This window comes from Taudactylus pleione, unplaced genomic scaffold (genome assembly GCF_031769625.1).
Source record: "Taudactylus pleione unplaced genomic scaffold, aTauple2 ptg000628l, whole genome shotgun sequence".
Classification (NCBI taxonomy): Eukaryota; Metazoa; Chordata; class Amphibia; order Anura; family Myobatrachidae; genus Taudactylus; species Taudactylus pleione.
Window position 1 is genome coordinate 1,241,393 of NW_028285030.1, and position 20,207 is coordinate 1,261,599.

At 43.6% G+C, this 20,207-nt stretch overlaps 1 protein-coding gene across 1 annotated transcript in view; it reads right to left on the reverse strand.

Moving 5' to 3' along the window:
- Positions 1–20,207, reverse strand: part of RNF150 (ring finger protein 150) — a 269,560-nt gene that overhangs the window by 117,109 nt on the left and 132,244 nt on the right. Inside the window, exon 2 of the mRNA XM_088454729.1 lies at positions 1,593–1,843. Coding sequence (XP_088310855.1) covers positions 1,593–1,843 — 251 coding nt within the window. The remainder of the gene's footprint in view (positions 1–1,592; positions 1,844–20,207) is intronic.

The following is a 20,207-nucleotide window of genomic DNA, read 5'->3' on the forward strand; positions in this document are numbered from 1 at the left end:
GCTTAACACGGGCGTAGCCCGTGAAACCCCGCTGTCAGAACAGCGCACTCCGGGTCACGATGACCTGTTGTGCGCTGCTAGCCGGCCGATTGGTCCGGCTTCAGTGGCGCTTGGAGATGACGTCATCTCCAAGCGACCACTTTCACTCCGCAAAAGCCGGGTCTATGCAGACCCGACTGCGGTGTGAGCAGCGCTGACTCGGGAATATCCTGAGTCGGCGCCGGCAAAATTCCGGGTCTGATCCGGATAGGAACTTTGTTCCAACTGGAACAAAGGTGGAAAAGGGGTATGAGACGCAATTTTGGGATTTTGGGAAAAAATAATGCTTGTCGCAAGCAGAGCCACACGGGACCTGGCAGCTCACTCGTGGCAGGCGTCTCGGAGGTATGGAGATAGGATGTTCTATAGAAAGGCACCAAAGCAAAACCAAGGCTTTCAGTCAGAATATATGGGAGAACGAGCCTTTACAGAGTATGTTACATGAGTACTTTATTTTCCATAATCATGATCTATGGTCTCTGCTGTTCTGAAATAGGCCAGCTCAAGGGCAAGAAACCTGTCCATGGTACAATCTTGATTCTGGGCAGGGCTCATATTTGGTTTGACTGCTGCAGCCGCAGTTCTAAGTTTAAAAAAGTAAAAATAAACTATATAATTTTGCCACTAAGCTTGAACATCCTGAAACTGTTCACCTTAAGCTGGGTACACACTGAGCTGGGTACACATCAGAACGAGGTAATGAATGACAGAACGATCCCTCATTCCATCCTTCATTACCTGCAACGGGACCGGACGATACCTTATGCGACTACAGGAGCCCGCATATTGGCCGTACTCGCTGAGAGACGCAGCCGAAATGTCATTCCGATTCAACTGGAAATGCCATGGTCTCCGTGTGTATCCAGCTTTACTCAAATTTCACATATGGTTTTTATTCAATTTAAAGTTCGAGAATTTATGTAGGTTTAAGTACCCCTCTGGAACAATCTTTAATCTGGCGTAGTCAGAAATCTGAGTATACAGCTGTTGTTTTTATTTGCGGTGTTAAAGAATGAACGCACTGACAAAAGATTTTTTTATCCTTAATCAATTTATGAGTTATAATGATAGTTGTACCATGTTACACATGAATAAACTACTTGAGATCTATATAATATCAACATTTAGGGATTGATGTTCTATGCCTTGGAGATAAAGTGGATGGAGGTGAAGTACCAACCAATCAGCTCCTGTCATTTTTGAAACACAGCCTATAAAGTGACAGTTAGAAGCTGATTGATTGGTACTTTATCTCCGTCCACTTTATCTCTCTCCAAGGCTTAGTCCGTAGACCCCCTAAGTCTGAGCACTCATTTAAACAATGGTATTTCTAAAAATGGACTGCCCAAACAAGGGCATGAGGCGGTGGCAATAATGATCGCTGGTCCCATCTGCCCATCCACCACCCCTGCTGATCAATATCTCCCTCTATATAGCTCTATGTGGCCCTGCTGCCCAAGTCACACCGACATTATAGCTTTCATTCTGCTCCTTGTTTGCTCATGCATCATTACCAAGTATGGAAAACTGAGATATCTACAAATGCTACTCACCTGGTTCCTGTCCCGAGCATTTGCATATCTGAACCTCTGGATATAGTAGAATACTAGCCAGGCAAGAGAGATGATCATAAGGACAATAAAGGATATGGAAACAAACACCACTGATGTACGGCTGACAAATTTTTGTAAGTTCCGTGTTCCAATTGTAATGTAAATAGTCACATTAATGTTTTTTTCTATCAAGCTTGCTATTTCCTTCCCCTTAGGCTCCGGGATCATTATTGCTACAATATCTTCAATACCTGCCAGAGAGAAGAAGACAATGTTAAGAATACGGAGGCAATTATTTGCAATGTCAGATAAACAGATAAAAGTTACTGAACCGTTTCATTTTTATATGTGACTCACAAACCAATTCCAAAGCCTTCCAGTGTTGAAAGAGCTAATCAAGCCATTGCACTATTGTTTTATGACAGTAACCTCTTTTAGTTTAGCTAAACACTTTCTAATATCAGCCGCAGCAATGCTTTTACTGTATATGCCATCCACACTGAACATCTTAGCAGCGCTTTTATTGCAGGACAAAAAGCCTTATGTCCGGTAAAAACATCAAGGAGCCACCATTGACAATAGCGCTGCAAGCGTGGCTACCACTGCTGGTGCTAAGATTCCCCAGAAGCATGGTGAAGCTTATTAACTAACAATCATCGCCATTTCAAGATGGTAATAACTGAAAAAAAAAATCATGAAAAATGCTTTATTCCTAAAAATAAGCATCTATTCAAAGGAGAATAATTAAAATAAATAAATATGTACTTACTGATATTTTCAGGGTAAATGCTTACTTACTGATATTATCAGTAAGTAATGCTGGGTACACACTATACAGATATATCTGCAGATCGAGTGATCTGCAGATGATGGTAGTTCATACACACTGACTGACCGTACACACTTGCCGATGGACAGATATGTCTGCAGACATATCTGTCCATCGGCTGCGCAGCACAGCCAATGCGGTATGTCGGTGAACAACGACATTCACCGACATATCGCGGCTACACACTGGCTGACGGGCAGCAGATATATTGGCCAATCAATTGATCGGCCAATATATCTGCCAGTGTATACCCAGCTTATGCATAATAATATCAGTAAGTAAGCATTTACCCTGATAATATCAGTAAGTAAGCATTTACCCTGATATCAGTAAGTAACCATTTACCCTGATAATATCAGTAAGCATTTACCATGATAATATCAGTAAGTATTTACCCTGATATTACCAGTAAGTAAGCATTTACCCTGATAATATCAGTAAATATTTAGCCTGATAATATTAGTAAGTAAGCATTTACCCTGATAATATCAGTAAGTATTTACCCTGATAATATTAGTAAGTAAGCATTTACCCTGATAATATCAGTAAGTTAGCATTTACCCTGATAATATCAGTAATATCAGTAGGTTAGCATTTACCCTGATAACATCAGTAAGTATTTACCCTGATAATATCAGTAAGTAAGTTAGCATTTACCCTGAAAATATCAGTAAGTAAGCATTTACCCTGATATCAGTAAGTAAAGCTGAGTACACACTGACAGATACATTGGCCGATCGATTAATCGGCCAATGTATCTGCTGCCCGTCAGGCAGTGTGTACACGCGATATGTCAGTAAACGTCGGCGTTCACCGACATATCGCATTGGCTGTGGTGCACAGCCGATGGACAGATATGTCTGCAGACCGCCCGTACACACACTTCAGCAGCCGCGAGGAGGGGGGCGGGACACGCCACCCTCCCACCCACCCACCGGGACACGCCCCCTAGTCGCCGGGACCTGCGGACAGGCACAGATGATGATGGTTCAGTGTGTATGAACAACCATCATCTGCAGATATATCTGTATAGTGTGTACCCACCTTAAGCAAGCATTTACCTTGATATCAGTAAGTAAGTAAGCATTTACCCTGATAATATCAGTAAGTAAGTAAGCATTTACCCTGATAATATCAGTAAGTAGCATTTACCCTGATAATATCAGTAAGTAAGTAAGCATTTACCCTGATAATATCAGTAAGTAGCATTTACCCTGATAATATCAGTAAGTAAGTAAGCATTTACCCTGATAATATCAGTATTACCCCTTTTACACCGGAGCTAAAACCCGGGTTATTGCAGGGTTAACCCGGGCAGCTCCCTGGTGTAAAAGGGGAGAGGGTTGGATCGCCGGGTCGAGTGACCTGGCAATCCAACCCAGGTAAATAGCAGGGTTTAACACGGGCATAGCCCGTGAAACCCTGCTGTGAGAACACCGCACTCCGGGTCACGATGACCTGGAGTGCGCTGCTAGCCGGCCAAATGGTCCGGCTTCAGTGGCGCTTGGAGATGACGTCATCTCTAAGCATCCACTTTCACGCCGGGAAAGCCGGGTCTATGCAGACCCGACTCCGGTGTGAGCGGTACCGACTGGGGAATATCCCGAGTCGGCGCCGGCCAAATTCCGGGTCTTATCCGGATAGGAACTCTGGACCATGATTCACAACGCTAGCTCTGAAACTGGGCCGTCCTTCTTCATTTTTAGACCACCCACAGCTATAGCGAGCGGCCAGGAAGATGGTCGCGATGGTCAAGACCATAGCGACCATCGGGCTTGCGACGAGACCCTTGGGCTAGGGTCACGTTGCCGCAAGCCCTGGAGTGCTTTCGGGTCTATCAGAGAGCACTCACTTGTGATGTCAGTGGGGCCGGCCCCAGACGATAGGCATTCCCATGGGAACGCCTCCGTCTGGGCAGCCAAGCCCCCGGCACGCCCACCAAAGGGGGCGTGCTGTCACTCACTATCCACAGCACGCCCCCTTTGTAGCAAGACCCGGAGCGACGGCTTGCGCACTGGGCCAACATCGACCCGAAATGCGAGCGCACAGCGCTCGCGAGCGGGTCTGCATTAGGCCCTCTGTTCCAACTCCGGGTCAGGCCCGGAATTTAGGTGGGAACGGGGTAGAAGTAAGGTGTGGAACAATATTTTTATTGATGCAACCCGGGTATTGTAGGGATTTTTTATTTCACTTTTTTCCTAAAAAATGTCCATTATTTTCTCACTTGCATTTTGTTGGTTGCATGGTCACATTAATGGTCTGACCTGATTTATCTTGATTTCAGCATTTACTTCACATAAACCTGCAATTTCAATAAGGGTTTGTAGACTTTTTATATACTATATAACTATATTAAATTATGTGTATTGTTGTCTTTAGCACCACACTAACAAGACAAGTAATTCTTTATTGCAGTTGTTCCCAAACTTTTTTGAATCACGGTGCCCTAGAGTATCAGCATTTTTTCACGGCACCCCCTAGGCCAAAGGGTACTTATTAAGTAATTGTGCTTACCTGTCATCCTTATGTTCAGTTATGTGGTGGTGGTGGTGGACAGGATTGCACATCTGCTTGCCACATACTGTATTTTATTATTGGCAGCCACCAGCACTGATTTTGCCTATCAAATTGACCAAATTGGCCAACCTTTGGCACCCCTGCATAAGCCCCCGGCACCCAGTTTGGGAACCACTGCTTAATTGTTTTAAAAGGTCCAAAAAAGGTTTCAAGTGGGGATTTACAATGCTACCTTAACATTTAGTTATTATCAGAAAACCTGGACTGAACATGTAAACAGCTACCTTTAGTTAAATGCTAAAACACAATGACACTTGATCTTACAATATAACTGCAGGGGGTGAGATGTCAGAGAAAATAAATCTGCTGAAGATTACCATAATTTTAGTGCCCAGAAAAGCAAATAAAAATGACAGCAGCAATAATATATCTTGCTAGAAAATATATGTTTGCTCCACTTTCTCCATCTCAGCTAGTTCAGAGTACTGTATTTAAGATTGGTACAAACGTACAGTAGGCTTGATAATATATTCAGACATGTTTTAACATAATTCAGAGCTCTAAAGCTAATATATACAATATAAGTATATAAAGAGGAATAGTAAATTAGTATACTTTAGGATATTTTTTGTATAGCTGTTCAATCTGAAAAGTTAATTCATTCTCACTGGATGTTGTCTATGTCTGATAAAGGCCACCCTACATTGGTATCTGGATGACAGATCTACAGTGTCTTGATAGACAGTCAATGGGTCGACAGGAAATAGATCGACAGTCATAATGTCGACAGTTAAAAAAAGGTTGACATAGTTTTTCATGATTTTTAGGGTTAGGATGAGTTAGATTTAGGTACAGTTGAGGGCTTGGGTTAGGCTGCTGAGGGGATGGTTAGGGTTAGGCACTAGGGGGAGGGTTAGTGCTAAAATAATAAATGTGTACCTTTTCTGTATCGACCATTGCCCATATCGACCTTTTATTTATTTTCATTTATTACCAGTTATTTATATAACGCACACATATTCTGCAGCGCTTTACAGAGAATATTTGGCCATTCATATCAGTCCTTGCCCCAGAAAAGCTTACAATCTATATTCCCTATCATATGCACGCACACATACACATTAGGGTTAATTTTATAGGGAGCCAATTATAGGGCCCATACACATAGACGACCAGCATAAGATCCGATTCATATACGATTTCCCTACAACTCCCCGGAGCTCCCTGGCAGTCCCGACAGCATGTTTGATGTTTTTCTTCAGCACACGATCTGTCGTAAGATCGATCCTGTGTCTCACAGGCTTATAAAAAAACAGTCATTGAAATTACTTGAATTGCTGCACGATGGATCGCATGAACAAAATAAACGGCACAATCTGCACACGATAAGATGGACCATATGGGCTGCACATCTGATCATAAGATCCGATTCTAGGAGCTGCAGGAGCGCGCATCGGATCTGATCTTGCTAAAAAAAGACACGATTTTCACAAGATCCATCTTATGACTCGCCGAAAATCGTACAATCGGCCTAAAATCGTGTAGGTATATGGGGGCCTTTAACCTACCAGTATATTTTAGTAAAGTGGGAGGAAACCGGAGCACCCGGAGGAAACCCACGCAAGCACAGGGAGAATATACTAACACTACACAGTTAGAGCCGTGGTGGGAATCGAACCCACGACCACAGTGCTGTGAGGCAGTAATGCTAACCATTACACCGTCTATGCTGCCCTGACCTTAGATCATGTTGCCTTTTAACTGTCGACCATTTGACCCTGTCTAACTTTATTCCTTATTGCAGTGGTTCCCAAACTTTTTTGAATCACAATCTTTTATAACACACCCCCTACAATTCAAGGTCCTCAGTTTATGCACTTTATAATCGAGCAGAGTTTATGCAGTTTATACAACGAGATCTGACCCTTTAGCTCGGATGCTAATTGCACTGCACATACACCTAACAAATGGTCACTAGTCACACATAATCAGCTGTTTATTAAAGCAGATTTGTCAATAGAACTTCATTTTATTAGTAGTTATATTACTTCTAATAAAGAATAAGCTAGGGGTAATAACTATACGCATGACAGATAGCACTTGGGACAATTTTAAGTGGTGATTATTTACCAGCTGGGACTAATATGTAAGTTTTAGAATAAAATTTAGGCCTTAATATGTTAACTTAAATTTAAAAGAACAATTTGTTTGTTTATTCAGTAACAGATAGCTTATACCAACCTATGTACCAATAAGCTAGGTTGATGTGTTGGTTTTGTTGACTGCCACCAACTCATTGAACCTACCGCTGTCACCACTTTATAGTTGTGTGGTTTAAAATGTATTACATGTTTTGTTTAATTAACAATATGTGTTATGTTTATAGTGTCAGGATGTGCTTTCTAGTACATCACAGCTCTTATTGGTTGCATTTAAGCTCTTCAAATAAGCACTGATCAGAGCTTAACAACCAGCCAAACAGAAGCTGGATAACAGAAGCTATTAGCATGTAGCAGACCCTGTTTTTTTTTTCTTGCATGTCATGTAGAGCTTATACTTTTTTACTGTATTAAACCCATGGATGATTTTCAGGCTATTATATAGTTTTAAACTAAGGCCCTCATTCAGAGAGCCGTACGCTCTGAGCAGAGCGCACGCTCTGAATGAGGGCCGGGCTCCATGAAAATGGAGCGTCCTCCTGGACGCTCGTATAGCTGTGGGTCACCACCCACAGGCTATACGAGCGTGCATTGTGATGGCCGCGATGGTCGTGACCATCGCGACCATCGAAATTGCGAGCCGGAGCCTGCGGTTGAGGTTTTCAACCGCAAGCTCCGGAGTGATTTTGGCTCTATCAGAGCCAAAATCACTCCCACTGACATCACTAGTGATGTCAGTGGGCCGGCTTCTGACGGGAGGCGTTCCCGTGGGAACGCCCCCGTCAGGGAGGCACGCCTACCAAAGGGGGCGTGCTGTCAATCAACATTGACAGCACGCCCCCTTTGATCGGACACAACGAGCGAAGGACTTTCCTTCGCTCGTCGCGTCTAGCGCATGCGCATGACGGAGCTCCCTCCGTCGTGCGCATGCTCAGTCCATAACATCGACCCACTTGCGAGCGGACAGCCGCTCGCGAGTGGGTCTGAATCAGGCCCTAAGTTTCTAAAAATGTTCAAAATACCAAAGTAATTTTACAGAAAACTTATTCCTGTAATGATTTGAATGACGTCAGTATCATAACATGACATTGATTTTAGGTAACTAGTAGCCAAACTGAACCTTGATCATTCTGCTGAGTCTATCTGCCAGGCAATGAGCATACCGGTACTCATGAACGGGATTAAGATGATCGTTGAAACTGATTTAACCCCAAATGTCAGCAAATTGTAGCTCATATGGGTCCAATAGACTGCCAGTCCTGATCAGATGGATGGTAAATTGGAAAGTAGTGGTTTTTGCTGACAATGGCACCAGAACACAGACGTTATTTCGACAAGTGTATAATGGTAGTACAACTGTACACACGATTTACCTTTGCTTACAATTGTACTGCCAGCACCCGTACAATGCTTCAAGTAGGCACTTGTCAACATAACCGTGCCTGTGTTCCAGTGTTCCCATACTGCCTGTCACCATTGTGATTATTATCCAATGACTGTATGCAACAGTGTACATGGTCGTCATTCAAACACACTAATCATGCGTCGTTAATCTCACTGCTCAGCCCGATTGTCTGAAGCTTTCAGATCTTGCCAGTTGGGCAGTGTTTGCGGCAGAAGGGTGAGAGCAGTTTGCAATTGATCTTGTAAAATGTGTGTTTTTTTTAATGGATTGATTAGATTAAATTCAGCCATTGTAGTGGGTGTGATATGTGTATATTAGAGTTTTATCTTGAGCATAATGGGCCTGATCATGAGTCGGAGCCAAGTCTAAAAGCATACGGTTCCCACAATTATCAGCAGACTGCTTATGCACCAAAGAAAGAACTAAAGACTGCGCATGCCCCGCAACATGCATAGACACCTTAATGGATACATGAAAGGATGGTTCTCTACGTGTTCGCCCACTTCTCTCAGTCTGTGAAATGGGTTACTGGGCGGTTACTGTGCAGATGCATGGAACGGAGCTCTCTCTTGAGAGTGTCGTGAGCTTGTTTGAGGTGTACAGACGGAAAGAGTGCATCTGTTTCATAGCATAAGGCAGTAACTTTGATTGCCGAGGACGTCCTCACTTGTGTCTGACTAAGAACAAGGCCCAATGTTTTTTTCATGAACTTATTTCAGTTTATGAACTGCTCTATCAGCAGCAATTTATATTGCAGCATACTTTTCTAGTCTTTAAGTAGCTTTGTTTTTGTAGGTTTGTACATCTTATGCAAACATATTTGACCGCTGCTTTCATCATTTCAAAGTACAAAACATTAATGCAACTGTACCAACTTTATATATTTGAAGACAAAAACACAGAACAGAGTTTCTAGATTAATATAGTAACAGAACCTAGATATTGCAATTTAGATATGAATACAAAATACAAGATCTATAATAGCTATCCAGTTTGTTAACATTCATTTGCCACAATTAAGGGGTCTATTTACTAAGCAGTGTTAGGAGACAGAGTGAAAAGTGATAAGGTGCCAGCCAATCAGCTCCCAACTGTCATCTCACAGGCTGTGTTTGAAAAATGACAGTTGGGTGCTGATTGGCTGGCACCTTATCACATTTCACTCGGTCTCCTAACACTGCTTAGTAAATAGACCCCTAAATCTCTAATTCAACATAACTAGGCAACCAGATAAAATAATGCTAATCATGGAGCTATATTTTTTTGTATACTTCCATATTGTCCAATCTGAGTGTTGCCATGACAGGCTCTGATCAGCAACTACTGAGAATTAGATTGCGCTGATGTACAGTAACTAAATATGATTTTTCCAGCAAATCTGGTCAGAAATTACCGGGTTCGCAGGAAAGTCCGGGGAGTCACAGGAGATCCATTCTGCAGTTGTGTAGAACAAATTTCCTCTTCAAAAACACAGCAGGGCAGTGCGGTTGACCCTTGTCAGCTGAAGCACAGCTGGCTGCGTTCGCATCCCATACGACCACGTCAGCTAAGTGGTTAAAAGATAATTCCATCTTCAAATAATAAAAGAGTCTGTACTATTTGCATCCAAATTACTTAAGCGATTTGTAAACACCAGCATATCTCACTTTCTGTACACTTATTCCTTTCCCGAGTCTCTGCAATCAGGCTTCCATCCTCAATGGGACTGCACTCAAAAAAGTATCTACTTATAGTAAAATATAAAGGCCACTTCTCCATGCTTATCCCCCTGGACCACTCAACTGCTTTCAATACTGTTCAGAACTCTCTTCTGCACACCATTCATTCAATTGGCCTTCTTCCTTGCTTCACATCCTACCTATCTCATTTAGAATGGGCTGTATCATACTTTTAAATGCAGTAAAACCTCTGAAAATTGCAGTTTTTTTTAGGTCTGCCACAATACATATGGATCGCCATATGTATTAGAAAGTCTGCAGCAGATATCTTAGATATATGCGGCAGACCCACGGCACACCAAGCCCCATATAATTCTATGGGGCTGCAATGTGCCCATATGTAGCAAGCTCCAGAGAGCATACATCTGTGGAGCTTGTGCCCGATAGGCAATACCATCTATAGAAAGAGTTCCACGTAGAAGTCTATGGGTTCTTGCCACAAAAACTCCTGTGCCGAATGCCGCGCATGTGTATTAGGACTGCCAGGTTATAAACCTGGAAGTAATGTCTTTGCCAGGACAGCTCTATATAGGAAGAGCTGTCCCGGCAGCTAAGTATTGTGTATACCTGCCTTAAAAAACGCTGATATGCAAGTGTATAGGAACGGGATGTATAGCAATTTGCAATACATGAGAAATCCCGCCCTTAAAGAGTCTACCTCTGACATTTTCTCCTACTATCTGTTGAAGTCCCACAAGGTTCACTTCTCAGGCCTCTGCTTTTCTCACTGGACACCTCTTCTCTTGGTGAACTAATTTGCTCATTCTGCTTCCAGTACCACCCTGTCCTATGTCATATAACCAAATGTCTCATAATATGCACATTGCCTCATTGCTCACTGCCGCCTAGATGACATCTCACATGCTGCTGTAGTGTTCAAGCACCCACAGAGCTGGCTCCAATGGTAGGGACCAGTGGCGTCTCCAGAGGTGGGTCTGCAGCGTAGTCCAAAATTCAAATAGGGGAACCACACCAACTGCCTTTTCAAACGCTAACAAGATCACCGGCAGTTGGCTAACTCCCCTATTTGAATCTTGGACTGTGCTGCAGCCCCACCTCTGGTGCCTCCATTGGTAGGGACAAAGTCTTGGCAGTGCAGGACAGTCCATCATAATTGGAACCTTCCCATCAGAATCAGAACAGTTATCAGACTGGGGATACGTTCAGAATCCCGACAGCGGGAATTCCGGCGTTTAGAATGGCGAAGCCGGATCCCGACAATTATCAGAATACCGGTGCCGGCATCCCAACCGCCGGGATCCCAAAAGGTAAGTAGCAGGGTTAGGGGGAGTGTTAGGGGTTAGGGTTAAGCACTAGGGGATGGGGAGGGTTAGGCACTAAGGGAGGAGGGTTAGGTTTAGGATGCTTGGAGGGGGAGGTTAGGTTTAGGCACTAGAGGGGAAGGTTAGGTTTAGGCACCGGTGAGAGAGGGTTAGGGTTACTTACCTCAAGCCGACGGGATTGTAACCTGGTCTGGATGTCGTAGTTGGGATTCTGACCCCCGGGATCCCGAGCGCCAGCATCCTGTACCTATCCCATCAGACTGTGCTGCTCACTCCTACCTGTTCCTCCAGTGTTCACTACCTGGTGCTGCTGGTGTCTTAATCTCAGTTACCGCTGGGCCTGGGTTTTGGAATGCTGGGGACAAGTTTGGAAAAGAGATTGCTGCTGTTCACCCAACAATAAATCATTAGCATGAATGTTTAAAAATGAGGCCTCCTGCGTCCCTAACCAGCCCAACATTAAATTGTGTTTAAGGGGGCGGAGCCAGTGCCAGGAGCCAGGCAGAAGTCAGGAAGGTAAGCAAGTTTCCTGCCCGCTTTGTGACGGTGTTCAGATTCCGCTATCCTGAGATGGCAAATCTGAACACAGGAGAATATGGAGAGCAGAGATTTCCATCCTTTAATGAACTGCACTCACCATACTAAAGTATGGTGATGCGATTCATCCATGGAGTGGGGGTACCACTGGAGAAGTAATGAAATTCCCTACGGTAACCCGCTTTGTGAATTGCACCAAGCAGAGAAAAGCCCTGTTTTCCGAAAAACAGGCCTTTCCTATGCTCCATGAATAGACCCCTTAGTAAGTTGTGTCTTATAATAATTTGTGTATGTAAGTGTGCTGCAAATCATTAAACAAGAAAAAGGTGTACTTCTTTTTAACCCCTTTGGCTCTTTCAAATATTGCATGTACAGTGCCTTGCAAAAGTATTCACCCCCCTTGGCTTTCAACCCTTTTTGTTACATTACAATCTGTAAATTATTTATTTTTTTAATCTGAATTTTATGTTATGGATCTGCACAAAATAGTCTAATCTGGTGAAGTGAAATGAGAAAAATATATATAAAAAAGAATCTTTATAAATAAAATTCTGAAAATTGGCATGTGCATATCACCCCCTTTATTATGAAGCCCCTCAAAAGTTCTCGTGCAACCAATTACCTTCAGAAGTCACATAATTAGTGAAATGAAGTCCACCTGTGTGAAATCTAAGTGTCACATGATCTGTCAGTATAAACACACCTTTTCTGAAAGGCCCCAGAGGCTGCACCACCACTAAGCAAGAATGAAGACCAAGGAGCTCTCCAAACAAGTCAGGGACAAAGTTGTTGAGAAGTACAATTCTGGGTTGGGTTATAAAAAAATATCCAAATCTTTGATGATCCCCCAGAGCACCATCAAATCCATCATCATCAAATGGAAAGAACATGGTACCACAACAAACCTGCCAAGAGAGGGCCGCCCACCAAAACTCACAGACCGGGCGAGGGCATTAATCAGAGAGGCAGCACAGAGACCAAAGGTAACCCTGAAGGAGCTGTAGAGTTCCACAGCAGAGACTGGTGTATCTGTGCATGTGACCACAATAAGCCGTACACTCCATAGAGCTGGGCTTTATGGAAGAGTGGCCAGAAAAAGGCCATTACTTAGTGATAAAAATAAGAAGACACGATTTGAGTTTGCCAAAAGGCATGTGGGCGTCTCCCCAAATGTATGGAGGAAGGTGCTCTGGTCAGATGAGACTAAAATGTAACTTTTCGGCTACCAAGGAAAACGCTATGTCTGGTGCAAAGTGCAAACCCAACACATCCCATCACCCCAAGAACACCATCCCCACAGTGTAACATGGTGGTGGCAGCATCATGCTGCAGGGATGTTTTTCAACAGCAGGGACTAGGAAACTGATTCGAGTCAAGGGAAAGATGGATGGTGCTAAATACAGGGATATTCTTGAGCAAAACCTGTTTCAGTCTGCCTGTGATTTGAGACTGGGACGGAGGTTCACCTTCCAGCAGGATAATGACCCGAAGCATACTGCTAAAGCAACACTCCAGTGGTTTAAGGGGAAACATTTAAATGTGTTGGAATGGCCTAGTCAAAGCCCAGATCTCAATCCAATTGAGAATCTGTGGTCAGACTTGAAGATTGCTGTTCACAGGCGGAAACCATCCAACATGAAGAAGCTGGAGCAGTTCTGCCTTGAGGAATGGGCAAAAATCCCAGGGGCAAGATGTGGCAAGCTCAGAGACTTATTCAAAGCGACTTGCAGCAGCAATTGCCGCAAAAGATGACTCGACAAAGTACTAAGTTTAGGGGGGTGAATAGTTATGCACTCCTGACTGTTATGTTGTAGGCATGTTCTGTGAATGAAATGATGCACATCTTCAAACAATCCATTTTAATTCCAGGTTGTGAGGCAACAAAATATGAAAAATGCAAAGGGCGGTGAATACTTTTGCAAGGCACTGTACATAGCACTTTTCTATTTATTACAGGGAATCCCTGCTATACAGTATTGCTTGTTCTATTTGCCTCTGTTGTTGTAACAAACTGTCATCAATACACACTTTGACAATGGATCAGTCAGCAGACCGATCCGCCATCAGAACGACCGGTTGGTAAGCTAAACACACTTATCAATTGCCTGCTCGATGTGTCTGGGCTGACATCACAACTGGGCGGGCATTTAAATTTGCCCGTGCAGTTGAAATGTCAGTGTCGGCTATTCCTGCAACAAGTGGTTGGCGGGTGGCGCATACACACAGCCAGATGCACCAATATATCCTTCAGATATATCGGCATCGGGTGGGCTGCAGAACCGACCTATTATGTCTGTGAACAACATCATTCACAGGCATATCAGGTGTACACACTCACCGATGCACTCCAGATATTTCACATGTTAATAGAACGAGTGATTTATATATGGCCAAGTGTGTACCTAGCATTACAGCATAGTACCACAGACTGTCTAAACTGTCATAAAAATATAGAATGTTATCATAACATTACCAATGCATTCAAACATATATCTCACAGACAACAATCTATGTTTGTTCTATGTTTGCAAGACAAAAGTGTTAAAAAAGTTAATTATTATGTACAGCAACCCTTTAAGGAGAATGGCCTAATCTAAATAGTTTTATTCTGACAACAATTCATTTAATATCAAACAAAGCACGGAGATGAAGAAAACATGTTCTGCATGCCACTGACTTGTCACTGTACAGTGTGCTTTTCATACAGCTTTGCAGGATAAATCTTTATGTGTATCAGCCAACCAGACTACTAGTTACGTAAATCCATTTCGTTACAGCCTGGCCATGCCAAGCTCTGATAAAAGCATGTGTCTTAATGATGGGCCAGATGTTTACTGCATTTCCCAATTGTCTTGCATGCTAAAGTCATAAATAAAAATAAAATGAACCATTAGAGTTATACGTTACACACTCCAGTAGACACTGGCTGTCTACTTACATTGGAAACAAGGTTATGTAAATGCCACAGGCAGCAGCAACATGAAAAACTAGTGTACGTTAAGAGTCAGATGCAATCGTTAGAAAAGCAATGAAACGAGGTACAGTGTGGCTTATTTTTAATGCCACATAGCCTGCAAAGGTTCTGTATTTTCATTCACATCAAAGACCATACAAAGCAGTATTTTGAGGTAACTGAATATCTAACAACAGTAGATAAATTGGCATTTATTTCAGTTAATCTCATTACTGTTTAACCAAGAAAATCAATATGTGCTTGTTGTGTTTTACTATGCTGGATTTAGGACATTTCTGTAAACATATAATTCAAAAAAAGTCCTTCACCAACTGGGAGATGTGAAATGGAAAACTGTACAGAACATCAGAAAAGTGCACGTATAGACAGCACAGCAACATAGTGCACAATAAGACAGCACAGCAGCAAACTGCACAATAAGACAGCACAGCAGCAAACTGTACAATAAGACAGCACAGCAGCAAACTGCATAATAAGACAGCACAGCAGCAAACTGTACAATAAGACAGCACAGCAGCATAGTGCACAATAAGACAGCACAGCAGCAAACTGTACAATAAGACAGCACAGCAGCAAACTGTACAATAAGACAAAACAGCAGCAAACTGTACAATAAGACAGCACAGCAGGAAACTGTACATTAAGACAGCACAGCAGCAAACTGTACAATAAGACAGCACAGCAGCAAACTGCATAATAAGACAGCACAGCAGCAAACTGCATAATAAGACAGCACAGCAGCAAACTGTACAATAAGACAGCACAGCAGCAAACTGTACAATAAGACAGCACAGCAGCAAACTGCACAATAAGACAGCACAGCAGCAAACTGTCCAATAAGACAGCACAGCAGCAAACTGCACAATAAGACAGCACAGCAGCAAACTGTACAATAAGACAGCACAGCAGCAAACTGCACAATAAGACAGCACAGCAGCAAACTGCACAATAACACAGCACAGCAGCAAACTGTCCAATAAGACAGCACAGCAGCAAACTGTCCAATAAGACAGCACAGCAGCAAACTGTCCAATAAGACAGCACAGCAGCAAACTGTACAATAAGACAGCACAGCAGCAAACTGCACAATAAGACAGCACAGCAGCAAACTGCACAATAAGACAGCACAGCAGCAAACTGCACAATAAGACAGCACAGCAGCAAACTGTACAATAAGACAGCACAACAGCAAACTGTCCAATAAGACAGCACAGCAGCAAACTGCACAATAAGACAACACAGCAGCAAACTGTACAATAAAACAGCACAGCAGCAAACTGCACAATAAGACAGCACAGCAGCAAACTGCATAATAAGACAGCACAGCAGCAAACTGCACAATAAGACAGCACAGCAGCAAACTGTACAATAAGACAGCACAGCAGCAAACTGTACAATAAGACAGCACAGCAGCATAGTGCACAATAAGACAGCACAGCAGCAAACTGTACAATAAGACAGCACAGCAGCATAGTGCACAATAAGACAGCACAGCAGCAAACTGCACAATAAGACAGCACAGCAGCAAACTGCACAATAAGACAGCACAGCAGCAAACTGTACAATAAGACAGCACAGCAGCAAACTGCACAATAAGACAGCACAGCAGCAAACTGTACAATAAGTCATCACAGCAGCAAACTGCACAATAAGACAGCACAGCAGCAAACTGTACAATAAGACAGCACAGCAGGAAACTGCATAATAAGACAGCACAGCAGCAAACTGTACAATAAGACAGCACAGCAGCAAACTGCACAATAAGACAGCACAGCAGCAAACTGTACAATAAGTCATCACAGCAGCAAACTGCACAATAAGACAGCACAGCAGCAAACTGTACAATAAGACAGCACAGCAGCAAACTGCACAATAAGACAGCACAGCAGCAAACTGCACAATAAGACAGCACAGCAGCAAACTGTCCAATAAGACAGCACAGCAGCAAACTGTCCAATAAGACAGCACAACAGCAAACTGTCCAATAAGACAGCACAGCAGCAAACTGTACAATAAGACAGCACAGCAGCAAACTGCACAATAAGACAGCACAGCAGCAAACTGTACAATAAGACAGCACAGCAGCAAACTGTACAATAAGTCATCACAGCAGCAAACTGCACAATAAGACATCACAGCAGCAAACTGCACAATAAGACAGCACAACAGCAAACTGCATAATAAGACTGCACAGCAACATAGTGCATAATAAGACAACACAGCAGCAAACTGCACAATAAAACAGCACAGCAGCAAACTGCACAAAAAGACAGCACAGCAGCAAACTGTACAATAAGACAGCACAGCAGCAAACTGCATAAAAAGACAGCACAGCAGCAAACTGCATAAGACAGCACAGCAGCAAACTGCACAATAAGACAGCACAGCAGCAAACTGTCCAATAAGGCAGCACAGCAGCAAACTGCATAATAAGACAAAACAGCAGCAAACTGTACAATAAGACAGCACAGCAGCAAACTGTACAATAAGACAGCACAGCAGCAAACTGCACAATAAGACAGCACAGCAGCAAACTGCACAATAAGACAGCACAGCAGCAAACTGTACAATAAGACAGCACAGCAGCAAACTGCACAATAAGACGGCACAGCAGCAAACTGTACAATAAGACAGCACAATAGAAAACTGTACAATAAGACAGCACAGCAGCAAACTGTACAATAAGACAGCACAGCAGCAAACTGCACAGTAAGACAGCACAGCAGCAAACTGTACAATAAGACAGTACCACATGAAAGTGCACAATAAGACAGCACAGCAGCAAACTGTACAATAAGACAGTACCACATGAAAGTGCACAATAAGACAGCACAGCAGCAAACTGTACAACAAGACAGCACAACAGCAAACTGTACAATAAGACAGCACAGCAGCAAACTGTATAATAAAATAGCACCACATGAAAGTGCATGATAAGACAGCACAGCAGCAAAGTGCACGATAAGACAGCACACTAGGAAAGTGCACAATAAGACAGCACAGCAGCAAACTACATGGCTAAGACAGCACAGATCAATCTGTACGATAATCTCTACTATGGATTTGTAAATCCAGAACCTTTGACAGATGCAGAGGAAATCAACTCAAAGAGGAACAAATTAGATGTTAAAAAAAAATTTTATTGAAGCTTTTTTATTGGGACTTGCTATCTCTTTTTAACTGAACACTACGTACAGGGCATAATTAGTAGGGTTTCCAACAATTGTTGGTCATTCGGTTTGATCATTTTCTTTTATTAGATTGCTATAAGTCACAGGTTCTCAAACTCAGGGCCTGATTCAGAGCCGCTCGTAAGCGGCCGCTCGTTCGCTCCGAGTGATGTTCGCACAACTGCGCATGCGTATGGGTTATAATACGCATGCACGAACCATTCATTGCGGTCGGAAATTGTGTGCTCGCAAAATAGCGAATGCCTGCTAATTTGAGTGACAGAATGAGGCGTTTGTGGGTGGTAACAGGGGAAGGTGCTTGAAAACGGGGAGTGGTGATCCAAACGCAGGCGTGCCAAAAGGTCAAAACGGGCGTTTTAAGGGTGTGCATGATTAACAAAGCAGCGTCATCGACCACGTCACTTGGTTGTTTCTTAGCCTGAACTGTTCGCATGATTGCGGTAGGAAAATCCAACCACAAGCACTGCGAGCAGTTCAGATGCCAAATAGCGGAGATGACGCATGATGCAAGCGGCCAGGGGGCGTCTTTACAAAATAGCGAGCGCATATTTCGTTCGCTCGCTCAGACATAGAGGCCTCAACAGACCGCAAAGAGCGAGCGCTCAATTTAAATAGCCTGCCCCTTTTTCTGAATGAGCGAGCGCAAATAGCGTCCGGCTCTGAATCAGGCCCACAGTCCTTAGGACCCCAAACAGAGCATGTTTTCCAGGTCTCCTTACAGAATCACAAATGAGGACAGAGTTTGAGAACCACTGCTATAAGTAACTAGCTGCCCCGCCCACTCATGTCACCACCCTCGTTCCTCTTCTCTCCTGTCGTTGTTGCGCAGCAGCAATTAGGTCAGCACGCAAATCTAAGCAATGACCTAATTTGGATCGGAATGGGTATGAAATACCGCCGGCCATGCGATTCCCGTCAGCGGCAGCCCGACAAGAGCAGAGTTAGAAGCAGCGGAAGCCCGACAGCGCTGGAAATCCCGATCGTGGATAGGTAAGTATCTACTAACCTAACCCCCCTAACCCTCCTTAGGGGTGCCTAACCCTAACTTCCCCCCCAAGTGCCTAACCCTAACCACCCCCTTCCCCGCTGCCTAAACCTAAGTCCCCCGGGGGGGTGCCTAACCCTAAGTCCCCCCCGGGGGTGCCTAACCCTAACCCTCCCTCCCCCTAGCCTAACCCTAACCCACCCGGGGGGGGTGCCTAACCCACCCGGGGGGGGGGGTGCCTAACCCTAACTCCCCCCCGGGAGCCCTAAACCTAACCCTCCCCCCCACGGCTGTCCGCTCGCGGCGCCCGGCATCACTACGATCGGGATGCCGGGCACCGGTCTCCCGGCGACGGGGAAATGCGGGCGTCTACATCTAGACGCCCGGCATTTCACCCTTGCCGGGATATGACAGTCGGGAAGCCGGCTGCCGTTATTTAGGCAGTCGGCTTCCCGATTGCTTCCCTTTGGATCAGGGTGCAATTTTGTAATACTTAAGACAACCAGTGTAGCTCAGTTCCTAAATAATCAAAATTCACCCAGAATACACTGAACTGGCAGTGAGGTTATTGGTTGAGTAACAAGTGGTAGGGAAACACACATGGCCAATCTTGACTACAATATGATTGGTTTATTGCAATGTGAAATGATTTGTGAATTTTCCTGGTTCATGTGTCTAAACTGTCAGACAAGATATAATTGCTATGATCCAATCCACTCAGGGTGCAAAAAGTAAGGCTAGCAACAGGTACAGGTAGCTCCACCATACCTAATACCATTTTGTACATATTTTATGTTGCCATACACGGTGATGTCCTATGCCATTATATACTGTTCTTATAAGATACCATGGAATTTCTTTTAACCCTTCTTATTTTCTCTGTTATAATACATGCATGTTGATAGACATTTTACATTGTACTGAAATGTCGAGTTATGCTTCAAGATTTTTAAAAGTATTCTTATTTATTTATGAACATTGACTCTTTTAGTGCCAGCATATTCCATTGTGTTTTAC